Here is a 13,400-nt window from a genome sequence, read left to right on the forward strand (position 1 = left end):
CATCTTTGAACTTCTTACCTTCTTACTGTGCTCACCCCAGTCCAACGCCAGCATTTCCACATCATTCTGCCAGAAAATATCCTTTCGCACTGTTATCTGGAATGTTCTTCTCCAGAACACTGGAGCTCTGTTGAAAATGTCCAAACTGAGACTCATTGATTTTTGTTGGGTAAGGGTCGTGAGAGATACAGAATCAAGGCAAGGAGATGGAGTTTAAAACCGAGAATAGTCAGGGTCTAATTGAATGGTGGAACAAGCTGGAGGGGCTCCATGTCCTCCCGCTGTCCCGGTGTTCCTTTCCTACGTACAGAGCTTGGCTCTACAGTAACCTTTGACTATTTAGCGAGGGGGAGGTGGGAGCTGGAGGGTGCTGCGGCAAGAGGAGGGGAGAAATGCCTTCAAACATGTGCTTCGATTTATATTGTGTCTAGGAGAACCTGAAATCCTTTTCAAACACAATTTGGCACTGAGTGAAATTCTGCTCTGTGTAGAGTGTTTCCCGACTGGATTGAGACACTGGCTCAAACTGAGTGGTGGTCATCTCGGGGGGGGGGGGGGGTCCCTCCAGGGCCGCTCCCCTCCAGGGCCGCTCCACTCTGGACTGGGCTCCTGTCGTGGCATAATGGGCCAATCCAGGAGCTGCAGACTCTGCCGCAGGTGGTGATTGATGAGGCTGGTGAGTGGACACTCTGGATTTTGCTCTTTCCGCTGTTTATGCTTGACCTCCACGTGCTCCACCTTGTGACACTTGGGATGACACTGGGAATATTGGCCTGGGAGAGGACGCTCACGTTGGTGCACCTATCCTGCCAGTGGATTTGCAGGATGTTGTGGAGGCAGTGTTGGTGATCTCTCTCCAGGGATTTGAGGTGTCTGCTGTACATTGTCCTGAAGCATCCAGGAGGGTGGGGAGCATGGCTACTCTATTGACAATGTGCTTGGTGCTGGGTTTGAAGTCTCTGTCTTCAAACACTCTGTTCCTCAGGCCACCGAAGACTGCACTGGAGTCGATGTTGAATTTTGTCGTCAATGTCTGCTTGCATCGAGAGGAGGCTCCCGTGGCATGGGAAATGATCCACATTGCCCAGGGGCTCACGATGGACATTTAATGGTCAGGGGAGCAGTTTTGTGCGGCAGGAAAGGGCTGGTAGAGAATCTTTGTTTTCCGGGTTTTTAGTCTGAGGCCCGTCTCCCATTTGCCTCTGTGAATGCGTGGACGATGGTTTGTAGCTCGGCCTCTGAATGTGCGCACACACGGGCAACATCTGCGCACTGCAGCTTGATGACAGACGTTGGGGCTGTCTTGGTTCTGGTCTGGAGGTGTCGGAGGTTGAACAGTTTCCCACTTGTCCGGTAGGTTAGCTTCACTCCAGCGGGAGCTTCAAGGTGATGGGGTGGAGTGTTGCTGTGAGGAAGATTGAGAAGAGCGTTAGTGCGATGACGCAGCCTGTTGACCCCAGTTTGTGCACGTTTTGGGTCTATGGTGGTTCCGTTGATGAAGATCACGGCTCGAATGTCATCAGGGAGAGAACGGTGACAAATTTCTGCGGGCAGCCGAATTTGAGGCGGATGCTCCACAATCCCTCCCGATTGACAGAGTTGAAAGCCTTTGCGAGATCAAAGAAGGGCATGTACAGAGGTTGATGCTGCTCCCTGCACTTTTCCTGGATTTGTTGCACACTTCTTTGTGGGGGCACCATGTCACACCCTGCCCTTTGGTGACGTGGTACCCTGCCCTGATTGCCCCCACTGGTCACTGCACCTGATTCACCGAGACGGCAGCACTTGCTGGGCCCTCTTTGCCCCTCCCGACTGCTGCTCTTCTCAACTCTCTGCTCTCGCTCAGGTGGCTGGTCCTAGAGCCTCGACCCTCGATGACCATGTGTGCGCCTGGCTGGTTGCCTGCTGGCTATCTGACCTGGTGGTCTCTGGTTCTTTTTGGTTGGTTGCCCGCCTGCCCTCACCCCCCGGCTTTGCGGCCGAGACTCTCCTTGCTGCTCTCCTCAACGGCTGTTTGTTAACACCTCCTCCTTACGTCGCTGGAGGCTTCGCAGGATCACATCCAGATGGTAGGTCAGCGACCTCCCGTTCGCCTCCGGCTCCCACTGGACTGTGCTGCAAGCTGCTAGGCACCTTTACTCAATGAAACTTCACACCAATCAGGCGATCCGTGTTGGAACTGCTCTAATTCTCTATAACCTCTAACGTCTGACAAACTGTTATCCCACTCGAAACGGGAGTCCACAATCTGAGCCCGATGAGTTTTGCTGCATTTAAGACACTATTGAAATATAATAGAAACGCAAAGTTCTCAGCAGATCGGTCAGCATCCGTGGAGCGAGGAAGGGAGTTGATCTTCCAGGTTGATCGTGGCCACTCATCAGAACATAATGTTATAAAATGGAGCTGATTGTAGCATCTGGTGCTGCGCATTTCAGAGATATCAAACATGTAATTACAACCATACGTACAATGATTTTTCCACATATACTAGATTAATGTGTACTTAAGACCAGGCAGTGGATTACCATCAATTTCCCACCTGGTGAAGTCCGTTTCACTGAAGGATTTATTTTGGCCTGTTCGGGAATGTGCTGGGGAAGTGAGCTCTGAATTGAAGGAGGGTAAAGACGAGGAGGTTTTAGACTGGGTCTGAAGAAGTGTATGTTGCCCCAGCAACTTGGGACTCCCTGAGTGAACTATAACAAACACTGTTGTGTAATACAACTTAGACAAGAGACTCTGCTGCTGGGGCAGCACGGTGGCACAGTGGTTAGCACTGCACCCTCACGGCATCGAGGTCCCAGGTTCGATCCCGGCTCTGGGTCACTGTCTGTGTGGAGTTTGCACATTCTCCCTGTGTTTGTGTGGGTTTCACCCCACAAGCCAAAAGATGTGCAGGGTAGGTGGATTGGCCACACTAAATTGCCCCTTAATTGGAAAAATGAATTGTGTACTCTAAATTTATAAAAAAAAAGAGATTCTGCTGCTTGCTTTGTAATCCTATTCAAAGTAAGTAACTGATAACAGGGCAATGAGGTTCCTCTTTGTTCAACATCCTCCCAGTCCATTTTCCCTTATTGTGTGGTCCGTTCTCTTATTGTATCAGTAAAAGATATTCAGAATGTCAGTCTTCAAGTAGTTTTGCTCCTAATTGTCTGAGGAACATTTTCAATCTCGTTGTGGCTTCCTTGCCGACTGACCTTTCTGCAGCAAGTTCATCGTGAGGCCAATAATCTGTTGCCTGGGTGTCTGCACAGTGCTGTGTTCATCGTTATGGGAGCCAGAACTCACTCTAGGTTTGCTCTTGTGAGTACTACAGATTGGTGTCAAGTGGCAGAGTTTCTTGGCCGTTTCTTGTTGGACAATCCATTAGGTTTCGGGGTGATTTGCTTCTACTCTGGTTCTATGGGTATTGAGATGGCTGATGAATGCAATGTGCCACCTTCAGACTCTGCCATGTGTGATACAGACGATACTGTAAATGTTGGGCACATGGGTTGTTAAAGTTTGTGCCCTCCCTCTGACACCTTGACTTCAACTTTGCAAACCCCTGGCAAAATCCCTCATTCGCAGCCTTCCCGAATGAACCTTCGTAACGAACGCTGCTGATGTTACCTGTCAGAGTGTCTCAAAACCCGAACGGATAACTTGAAACACTGGTTCTCAGTGGTGTACGATTCTCAGTGGTGTACGATTGTTTGGAATGACGTGAGGAACAATGTAGAACCCAGTGAGGAATCAAACCAGATAAAGTAAAAGAAAAAAAAAACAACAAAAAACTAATATACACTCTGACGCCGAAGTATATGAATAACTAAACACACTATTTTATCTGAAGTTACCTCTTGTTCTCAAAGTACACCCTCATTCCCTGAACTCTGAGACACCCCTTTTCCCAAGCAACATCCAAGTTTAGTAACCCTGTAGGTCAAATCCAGCTAGTAGTTACCACGCAATGCCGCGTAGATGGCAAAGTCTCTTCCTGGTTACCGAAGGCTCGGAACGGTGTGTTTTATAGGAGAATATCTACCGTGGATGTGTGGCTCAGATCACAGATGGAGCTAGTCTGACTGACTGTTGGATGGAGAACTTGCCTGCCTCCCCAAGAGGATGCTAACAGTTGCAACATTCGGTTTCTTTGACAGTCCCCTCTGTGGATTCTGCTGTCTACCTCACTCAAATTCCTTGCCTTTAGAAGTGACCATTTGTACAGCCCGACTGATCTTCGGTAAACAATGTTTCTTATCTGCCCATTCACACCTCAATGTCTTTAGACTCCAGCTAAATGTTGTTACTGGGCAAATCACGGCTCATTATTTATCTAGATGTCTGTTGGTCTTGTTACATTTCTGTTATTTTATTTTCATTTTCAAAGAAACGTACAGCACAGGAACCCTTCCAGACCCTTCGGCCCTCCAAGCCTGTGCCGATCATGGTGCCCTAAAAGGTTCTCTGTTAATCTTGTTCATTTCCCACATTCCTGACACCTTCACCATATGGTTGCTCACGAGCCAGAGTATCCCCGTGTGTCGGTGGGTAAGTTTGATCTTTTCCTGGGCACTTTGAGGACATCCCTACAGCTTTTCCACTGTCCTCCTGGGAGTCTCCTGCATTGGAGCTCAGAGTAGCGAAGTTGCTTCAAAACTCTCTCTCTGGTATCCGGGGTCTGACAACATGTCCCACCAGTGGAGCTGGTTGCTTAATCACCTGTTTGAGTACCCCCTCTGCTTTTCTTTCCTTGGCCAGTCACTATGCAGGTCCAGGGCACAATGGGGACAAAATAAACCAAGTTTAATGGCTACATCTGTTGGGTATGGGATTTGAAACGACCACAAAATGTTATAAAACAAGCCCCATTGTGGCATCTGGTGCTGCACATTTCGGAGATATCAAGCATGTAATTACAACCACATGTACAAATGATTTTTCCACATATACTAGATTAACATGTATACAAGACAAGCTGGTGGATTACCATCCATTTCCTGCTGGTGTAATGTGCGCTGGTGAAGTTAATTTCTTTCAGGATTTTTTTTTGGGATGGTTTGGGAAAGTGCTGGGAAGTGAGCTCTGAGTTCCAGGAGAGCGAAGAGCGTTTTGATTGGTTGGTGGCAAAGCTTCAATGCTGCAGCTCAGTAGCTGAACTGATTAAATTTATGAGTATCCAATTAATTTTTTCCAATTAAGGGGCAATTTAGCGTGGCCAATCCTCCCAGCCTAGCCTGCATATCTTTGGGCGAAACCCACGCAAACACGGGGAGAATGTGCAAACTCCACACGGACAGTGACCCAGAGCCGGGATCGAACCTGGGACCTCAGCGCTGTGAGGCCGCAGTGCTAACCACTTGCGCCACAGTGCTGCCTGGACTGATTAAAATGCTTGCTAAAAGCCACGGCCATCTCCCTGTGTGGGCTGGGGAAGCCAATGCATTTCCATCTCCACTCTCAAATGGCCAAGTGCTATTTGCTGTTCAGATGTGATATGATTGGGGTGCGTTACTGCTCACTTTGGGAGACCAGTTGCTGTGACAACATGCACTATTAGATGTGTGTTGCAGCCTGGAGCTATGGGTAGTGAAGATAGACTCTTCAATTTACACTCCATCACATTGCTGACCAGGAATCTCTCCCGTCCTTAACGCCTGCCCTTGACGAGTATTGGAAAGATTTAATCAACAATGTAATGAATGTGCCTTCCTGGGCCGTCAAAACTTCCATCCTTACCTGGTCTAGCCTACATGTGACTCCAGGTCCACAGCAATGTGGTTGACTCTTAAATGCCCTCCGAAATGGCCCAGCAAACCGTGACAAAGTTTAATTAAAAGGAATGAAAGCAGACTGACCACTTGGCATCGGCCCGGGCACCGGAAACGACAAACCCAAGCCCTGCCGATTCTGCAAAGTCCTCCTTCCTAACATTGGGGGGTGTGTGGTGAATTCATACTGTATTGTAATTCACACTGTATTGCATTGCATTGTATTGTGTCCTTGTGGGCTCTGTCTGTGAGCCGTTGCGCGGCTCTGCCCATAGGGGGAGATGAGGAGCTTGTACAGGGCTCCACCCATGGCTCCGCCCATGGCCCCTCCCTCTACCGGAAGTATAAAGTGCTGCAGCCGTGAGCCTGCTCTCAGTTCTTTTGGTCGCAGGCAGGCTCAGTTGTAAGACTATTAAAACCACAGTTTACTTCCAATCGTGTGTCTAGTGAATCGATGGTCACATCAGGGGGCTTGTGCCAAAGTTGGGAGAGCTGTCTCACAGACTGGTTAGACTGGATAGAGTGGACGTGGAGAGGATGTTTCCACTTGTAGGAGAAACTAGAAGCAGAGGACACCATCTCAGACTATAGGATTGATCCTTGAAAACAGAGATGAGGAGGACTTTCTTCACCCAGACGGTGGTGAATCTGTGGAACTCTTTGCTGCAGAAGGCTGTGGAGGCCAAATCACTGAGTGTCTTTGAGACAGAGATAGATAGGTTTTTGATTAATAAGGGGATCAGGTGTTATAGGGAGAAGGCAGGAGAATGGGGATGAGAAACATATCAGCCATGATTGAATGGTGTAGCAGACTCAATGGGCCGAGGGGCCTAATTCTGCTCCTACATCTTGCATCTTAAGGTCTTAACAGCCTGATAGAATCATACCTGACAGACAATGTCCCAGACATCACTATCCCCATTCCTGGGTATGTCCTGTCTCACCGGCAGCACAGACCCAGCAGAGGCGGCCGGGGGCACAGTGGGATACAGTCGGGAGGGAGTTTCCCTGGGAGTCCTCAACATCGACTCTGGACCCCATGAAGTCTCAGGGCTTCAGGTTAAACATGGGCAAGGAAACCTCCTGATGATTACCACATACCGGCCACCATCAGCTGATTAATCAGTTACTCCTCCATGTTGAACACCACTTGGAGGAAGCACTGAGGGTGGTAAGGGCACAGAATGTACTCTGGGTGGAGCCTTCAAAGTCCATCACCAAGAGTGGCTGGGTAGTACCACCACAGACCGAGCTGGCCGGGTCCTAAAGGGAATCGCTGCTCGACTGGGACTGCAGCAGGTGGTGAGGGAACCAACAAGAGGGAAAAACATACTTGACCTCATCCTCACCAATCTGCGTGCTGCGGATGCTTCTGTCCATGACAGTATCGGTAGAAGTGACCACCAAACAAAGTCCTGTCTTCGCATTGAGGATACCCTCCATCGTGTTGTGTGGCACGACCACCGTGCTAAATGGGATAGACTTTGAACAGATCTAGTAACTCCAGACTGGGCATCCAGCAGCAGCAGCAGAATTGTACTCTGCCATAATCTGTAACCTCATGGTCTGGCATTTCCCCCAATCTTCCACCAAGCCAGGGGATAAATACTGGTTCAATGAAGAGTGCAGGAGTGCAGGCTAGGAGCAACACCAGGCAGACCTAAAAATGAGGAGTCAACCTGGTGAAGCTACAACACAGGACTACTTGTGTGCCAAACAGCATAGCAGCCAGTAATAGACAGAGCTCAGCGATTCCACAACAAACGCATCAGATCTAAGCTCTGCAGTCCTGCCACATCCAGCCATGCATGGTGGTGGACAATTAAACAACTCGCTGGAGGAGGAAACTCCACAAATATCCCCATCCTCAATGACGGAGGAGCCCAGCATACCAGTGCAAAGACAAGGCTGAGTCATTCGCAACAATCTTCAGGCAGAAGTGCCGAGTGGATGATCCATCTCAGTCTCCTCCAGAGGTCCCCAGCATCACAGATGTCAGTCTTCGGCCAATACGATTCACTCCATGTGGTATCAAAGAACGGCTGAAGGCACTGGATACTGTAAAGGCTGTGGGCCCTGACAATATTCCAGCAATAGTGCTGAAGACTTGTGCTCCAGACCTTGCTGCACCCCCAGCCAAGCTGTTCCAGTACAGCTACAACACTGGCATCTACCCGGCAATGTGGGAAATTGCCTGGGTATGTCCTGTACACAAGAAACCACCACCTTCTCGAGCAATTAGGGATGGGCAACAAATACTGCCATAACCAGCGAATCACGCATCCTCAGTTAGTGATTTTAAAAATTATTATTCATTTATGGGATGTGGGTGTCGCTGGCTGGGCCAGCATTTATTGCCCATCCCTAGTTACTCTTCAGAAGGTGGTGGTGGTGAGCTGCTGCCTTGAACCACTGCAGTCCCTGCGGTGTAGGTACACCCACTGTGCTGTTAGGGAGGGATTTCCTGGATGTTGCCCCAGCGACAGTGAAGGTGGTGAGTGACTTGGAGGGGAACCTCCAGGTGGTGGAGTTCCCAGGTATCTGCTGCTCTTGTCCTTCTAGATGGCAGTGGTCGTAGATTTGGAAGGTGCTTCCAAAGGAACCTTGGTGAGTTTCTGCAGTGCATCTTGTAGATGGAACACACGGCGCCATTGCTCGTCGGTGGTGGAGGGAGTGAGTATTTGTGCATTAGCTTTTAATTACAGATTTGTATTAATTATCCTGGGCCTCTGCTTTATGAATCCAGTGCCAGTACCACTGAGCCACTGCCCCCCATTGTGTACATATCATATTCTCAGAACCTCCTCATCTGTTTTGCAGCCAATGAAGTTCCTTCTGAAGTGTACTCACTGTTGTAATGTAACAAACACAGCAGCCAATTTACACACCGCAAGCTCCGGTGATCAGCGATGTGATGATGACCAGCTCATCTGTTTTAAGTGTTGATTGAGGGATGAATGTTGGCCTGGACACAGGGGATAAATGGCCACATGGTCTTTTACATCTGCCTGCGATTTATCATCTCATCTCTAATATGGTATTTGGTGATAAACTATTGATATTTGGCCTAAGTAAACAGTCAAAGACAACGGACAAAGAGCAATGCTGAACTGACCTGGGTTATCCACTGTCTTGTTATACTCTTGGCGTAGCATAAGCTGCTTATGAGCATAAGCATGTTCACTCTGACAAAGGAATGTTCAGACGTGGAGATAACTTCAACACGTTTATTATACTATTTACAATTCTCCTACGCGGATTCGCCACTACTGTTAATCCTTCTGTAGCTTCTCAGACTGACGAACCAGTCTGCTACAATCCACGTGGTGGGTGTGATGTTGAATCAACCCTGTGTCTGTACTCACTGAGTGTCTCCACTGGAAAGAGGAAGATCATGTGTGCTGTGTCCTTTATATATGGGTTGGTGTAATGCCCCCCTGTGGTAGTGTCACCTCTGTGTGTGTGTGTGTGTGTGTGTGTGTGTGTGTGGTGTGTGTGTTGTGTGTCTGTGTGTGTGTGTGTGTGTGTGTGTGTGTATCGTGAATGCCCATTGGTCGTGTCCTATCATACTGACCTATTGGTTGAGTGTCTGTGTGTCATGTCTCTGGGGCTCCCTCTTGTGTCTAACTAGTCTACGTGCACTTACATTAACCCCTTGTGTATCTACAGTGATCATATCACCACATCCACCAATATCAGTTGGCATTAATTTCCTTTTGAAATCCAAGCCAAACGATTGCTTACGTGAGGAGGTGAAAGCCTATAATGTGCGATATAAATATCAAGAACATTCAAACCTGTTGAAAACTAATGGCAGAAGTGTTCACTATTGAGACTGAATAACTGCTGTGATTATTGGTGAGATATTCCCATGGGGGGGTTTGGGATTTTCCAATCCATCCTGACAGTGTCACTTTCAAAGGGAGCCCGTGTCTATTCCATTCCTTTCTTCAATCCATTTCTCTATTTCCCCTTTCTTGTTTCACTCCTCCCAGCCCAGTGCCACGCCCAACGATGATGAAATGTTATTTTAAACTAAACAGAATTTTTATTGCAGAAGTCTGTAATTAATTACATGTTTGCATTTGTTGAAGCCATATTTTACAGACCACATCCTAGAAAGAACAGAAGTTGCTCTGTTTCAGAAGTTTGTTTTAAAGACTGAATTACACCTTGCGATCTTCTCCCCCCCCTCACCCCCCACCCCCACTCCTCGATCAGAAGAGCGCTGAAAGTGATTTAGTTTCCCACACCAAACAGAATGTGCAGCATTCCCAGCAGTCGGAAAGGGGGACAGTACATGAAATGAAAATCGCTTATTGTCACAAGTAGGCTTCAAATGAAGTTATTGTGAAAAGCCCCTAGTTGCCACATTCTGGTGCCTGTTCGGGGAGGCTGGTATGGGAATTGAACCGTGCTGCCTTTGTCTGCTTTCAAAGCCAGCGATTTAGCCCTGTGCTAAACCAGCCCCAGAAAAAAAGGTGGGGGAGATCTGAATGTTTTCGTGCGTGTGTGAGTGAGACAGAATAAGGTTTCTGTCAGTGCAGCGATCACGATGAGGGCGGGCGCGATGTAACGGAAATGAAACTGATTCCCGTGTTTAGCCGTGTGTTCCCGGCAACGCCGTGAATGACCCCACTATCCGACCGGGTTCTGTTTCATTTTGGGGCCTCGGTGAGGAAGGCCCTGCGCTCAGGAACGCACTCCGTCCCATTTCCTGTGCCAACGAGCTCTGCTCACCAGAGCTGGAAGAGCCCCGGGTGCCACTTTAAACGGTGTTCCGGTCCTGCTCAGCAATCCCATAAGGGGGGGGGTCATCGTGGCCACCACGCCCCATATCAAAAGGACAAGGCACTCCCAGACCTGACCCCTGGTGTGGGCAAAATGCCACCTGGGTACCTTGGTACTGACAATCTGGCACCATGTTGATTGAGGGATGAATGTTGGCCCGGACACAGGGGATAAATGGCCACACGGTCTTTTACATCTGCCTGCGATTGATCATCTCATCTCTAATATGGTATTTGGTGATTGAACTGTATATATGTGGCCTAATTAAACAGTTAAAGACAATGGACAAAGGACAATGCTGAACTGACCCCCCCACCCCCACCCACATAACCTGCTGGACACCCCCCCCCCCCCCCCCCCCCACCCACCCATACACACACACACCACTGACTTGGGCACACCGGAAGTGCCAGAGTGGCATCTGGGATCGAGATTGCCATGTTTTGCGATCCCGTTAGACGTCTCACGAATATTACTGGCCGCGTCGTGTCCTAAGTTGGGCGTGGGGCGGCTGTTAGATTCCGCCCCATGTGGGGGCTGTTGGGGGATTTGTTGCCCCAGTCCCTGGGGGGTGGGTTGTGTTGGAGATGAGAATCCAGTGCCAGCAATAAACCTCTGGGTATGTGCAAGCTATGTGTGTGTTAGTGTTTGGGTGTGAGCAAGATTGTGTCAAGTGTACACTGCAGCTTTTGAGTCTGGGTGGCGGGGCTGTGTTTTGTGTGTGGGGGTGTTTGTGTGGGTGGGGGGTGTGTGTATGGGGGAGGGATGTGTGTATGGGGGGGGATGTGTGTATGGGGGAGGGGATGTGTGTATGGGGGAGGGGATGTGTGTATGGGGGAGGGGATGTGTGTATGGGGGAGGGGATGTGTGTATGGGGAGGGATGTGTGTATGGGGGAGGGATGTGTGTATGGGGGAGGGGTGTGTGTGGGGGGGATGGGGGTGTGTGTATGGGGGGTGTGTGTGTGGATGGGGTGGGGGTGTGTGTGTGTGTGTGTGTGTGGGGGTAGGGGTGTGTGGGTGGGTGGGGTGGGGGTGTGTGTGTGGGGGGGAGGGAGTCAGGGAGCTCCATGGGCCTGGGGGATTTTTCTGAAATATAGTGCAATGGTCACATTAAGAATTGCTGCTGCACCACAGTCAAACGGGTTGTATTTCCCAGCCTTCCATACCATTCTAGGATCAACTCCAACAGGACATGGAGTCAAGAATGATGATTTCATTGCTTGTGGAGGCTGATTAGACTTGATGCAAAAATACTCTCTCGTGCTACAAGATACTTAGAAGTAATTTAATTTAAATTAATTTATGTTCTTGTTGTAAGATCATTACTCACTGTGAACATTTGGAGCACATTGAAGTGAGACATATGCTATTGTTTTTAGCTGCACCATCATTCTTAACAGTTCAGAGGTGTATGATTGAACTTTTGAACACTGACTGTGATAATAGGCACTGAATAATGTTATAATTGGCAGAGAGAGAGAGAGAGTGCAATGAATTAATCCCTGTTCCTTTTGTAATGATTGACTTTGGGAGTTTTGTGTCACTTTTGGACACATTGAAAACATGCTCCTGATGTCATTTCCTCTTCCAGCTGGAGGTGCGAAGTGTAGATCCGCTCCATAGGCAGTCCCAGTGCAGCCACGGTCCCTCACACAACACAGAGCCTCGAATGATTGACAATTGGAAGATGCACCAAATGGGAGTAAGTGCTGCTGGGTATTAAGTGTCATCTAACTCTGCTACTAGTTGTTTTGTTTTCATTGCCATATATTGATGATACGAGGAATCCTCACTTCACATCACCAACTTTGCAATTATGGGGCAAGTTACTTTTTGCAAGAAAATGGGTGTAGCTAACACGCTTTAGTCGGTAGCGAAGCTGCTTCTGGGATTGCCAAGACTGCTTGTGCCTTGCAATGTAACCTGCTGTGCAAGTGTGTTGCAATAAGGGGTTAATGTGGTCCAACACGGATCGAATCGCTGGGCCAGTTCTCGTCTGGCTGCTTTCTCTCGTTCTCTTGCAAGGTTTCCAATATTGGCTTTTTCCACTTGCTGTTGGATCTTGAGAATATGAAGATTCTTTGCGCCTGGTTTGACCATCCTGATGCTGCGTGATCCCAGGCTGTGCCCACTGCCAGGCCGTGCCCACTGCCGGGCCGTGCCCACTGCCGGGCCGTGCCCACTGCCGGGCCGTGCCCACTGCCGGGCCGTGCCCACTGCCGGGCCGTGCCCACTGCCGGGCCCACTGCCGAGCCCACTGCCAGGCCGTGCCCACTGCCGGGCTGGTCCCAGTGCCAGGCCGTGCCCACTGCCGGGCCGTGCCCACTGCCGTGCCCAGTGCCCACTGCCATGCCCACTGCCGGGCCGGGCCCAGTGCCAGGCCGGGCCCAGTGCCGGGCCGGGACCTTGGGCATGTTTAGCATGATTTTGATGTCACCTTGCTGAGTTATTCCAGCTTCCATCTGCTGCCCCCTCGCTCTGCTGCCCCCTCGCTCTGCTGCCCCCTCGCTCTGCTGCCCCCTCGCTCTGCTGCCCCCTCGCTCTGCTGCCCCCTCGCTCTGCTGCCCCCTCGCTCTGCTGCCCCCTCGCTCTGCTGCCCCCTCGCTCTGCTGCCCCCTCGCTCTGCCGCCCTCTCGCTCTGCCGCCCTCTCGCTCTGCCGCCCTCTCGCTCTGCTGCCATGTCTGGTCCATGGATTCTCTGCTGCCTTCCATGGAGAAATCCGGTTTGTTCCATTTCCCTGTTGGATTCCCATAACCCTGAAAATGTTTATCTCCTTCAAGCACTCATCAGATTTCCCATTAAAATCATTGATGTGTTTCCGAATCCATCACCCTCGGGCGGTGAGCTC

General features: G+C 49.8%; 1 protein-coding gene across 12 annotated transcripts in view; it reads left to right on the plus strand.

Annotated features, from left to right (window-relative positions):
* The window catches only part of bnc2 (basonuclin 2), a 604,271-nt gene that overhangs the window by 291,111 nt on the left and 299,760 nt on the right, over positions 1–13,400 (plus strand). The window contains exon 1 of one of the 12 annotated variants that reach the window (XM_038804000.1): positions 12,204–12,253. The exons of the other annotated variants lie outside the window; for them this stretch is intronic. Coding sequence (XP_038659928.1) covers positions 12,221–12,253 — 33 coding nt within the window. The 5' untranslated portion in view covers positions 12,204–12,220. Of the gene's footprint in view, positions 1–12,203; positions 12,254–13,400 lie in introns of those variants that run through there. 12 annotated transcript variants of the gene reach the window in all.

Source organism: Scyliorhinus canicula, chromosome 8 (assembly GCF_902713615.1).
Source record: "Scyliorhinus canicula chromosome 8, sScyCan1.1, whole genome shotgun sequence".
In the NCBI taxonomy this organism is placed as follows: domain Eukaryota; kingdom Metazoa; phylum Chordata; class Chondrichthyes; order Carcharhiniformes; family Scyliorhinidae; genus Scyliorhinus; species Scyliorhinus canicula.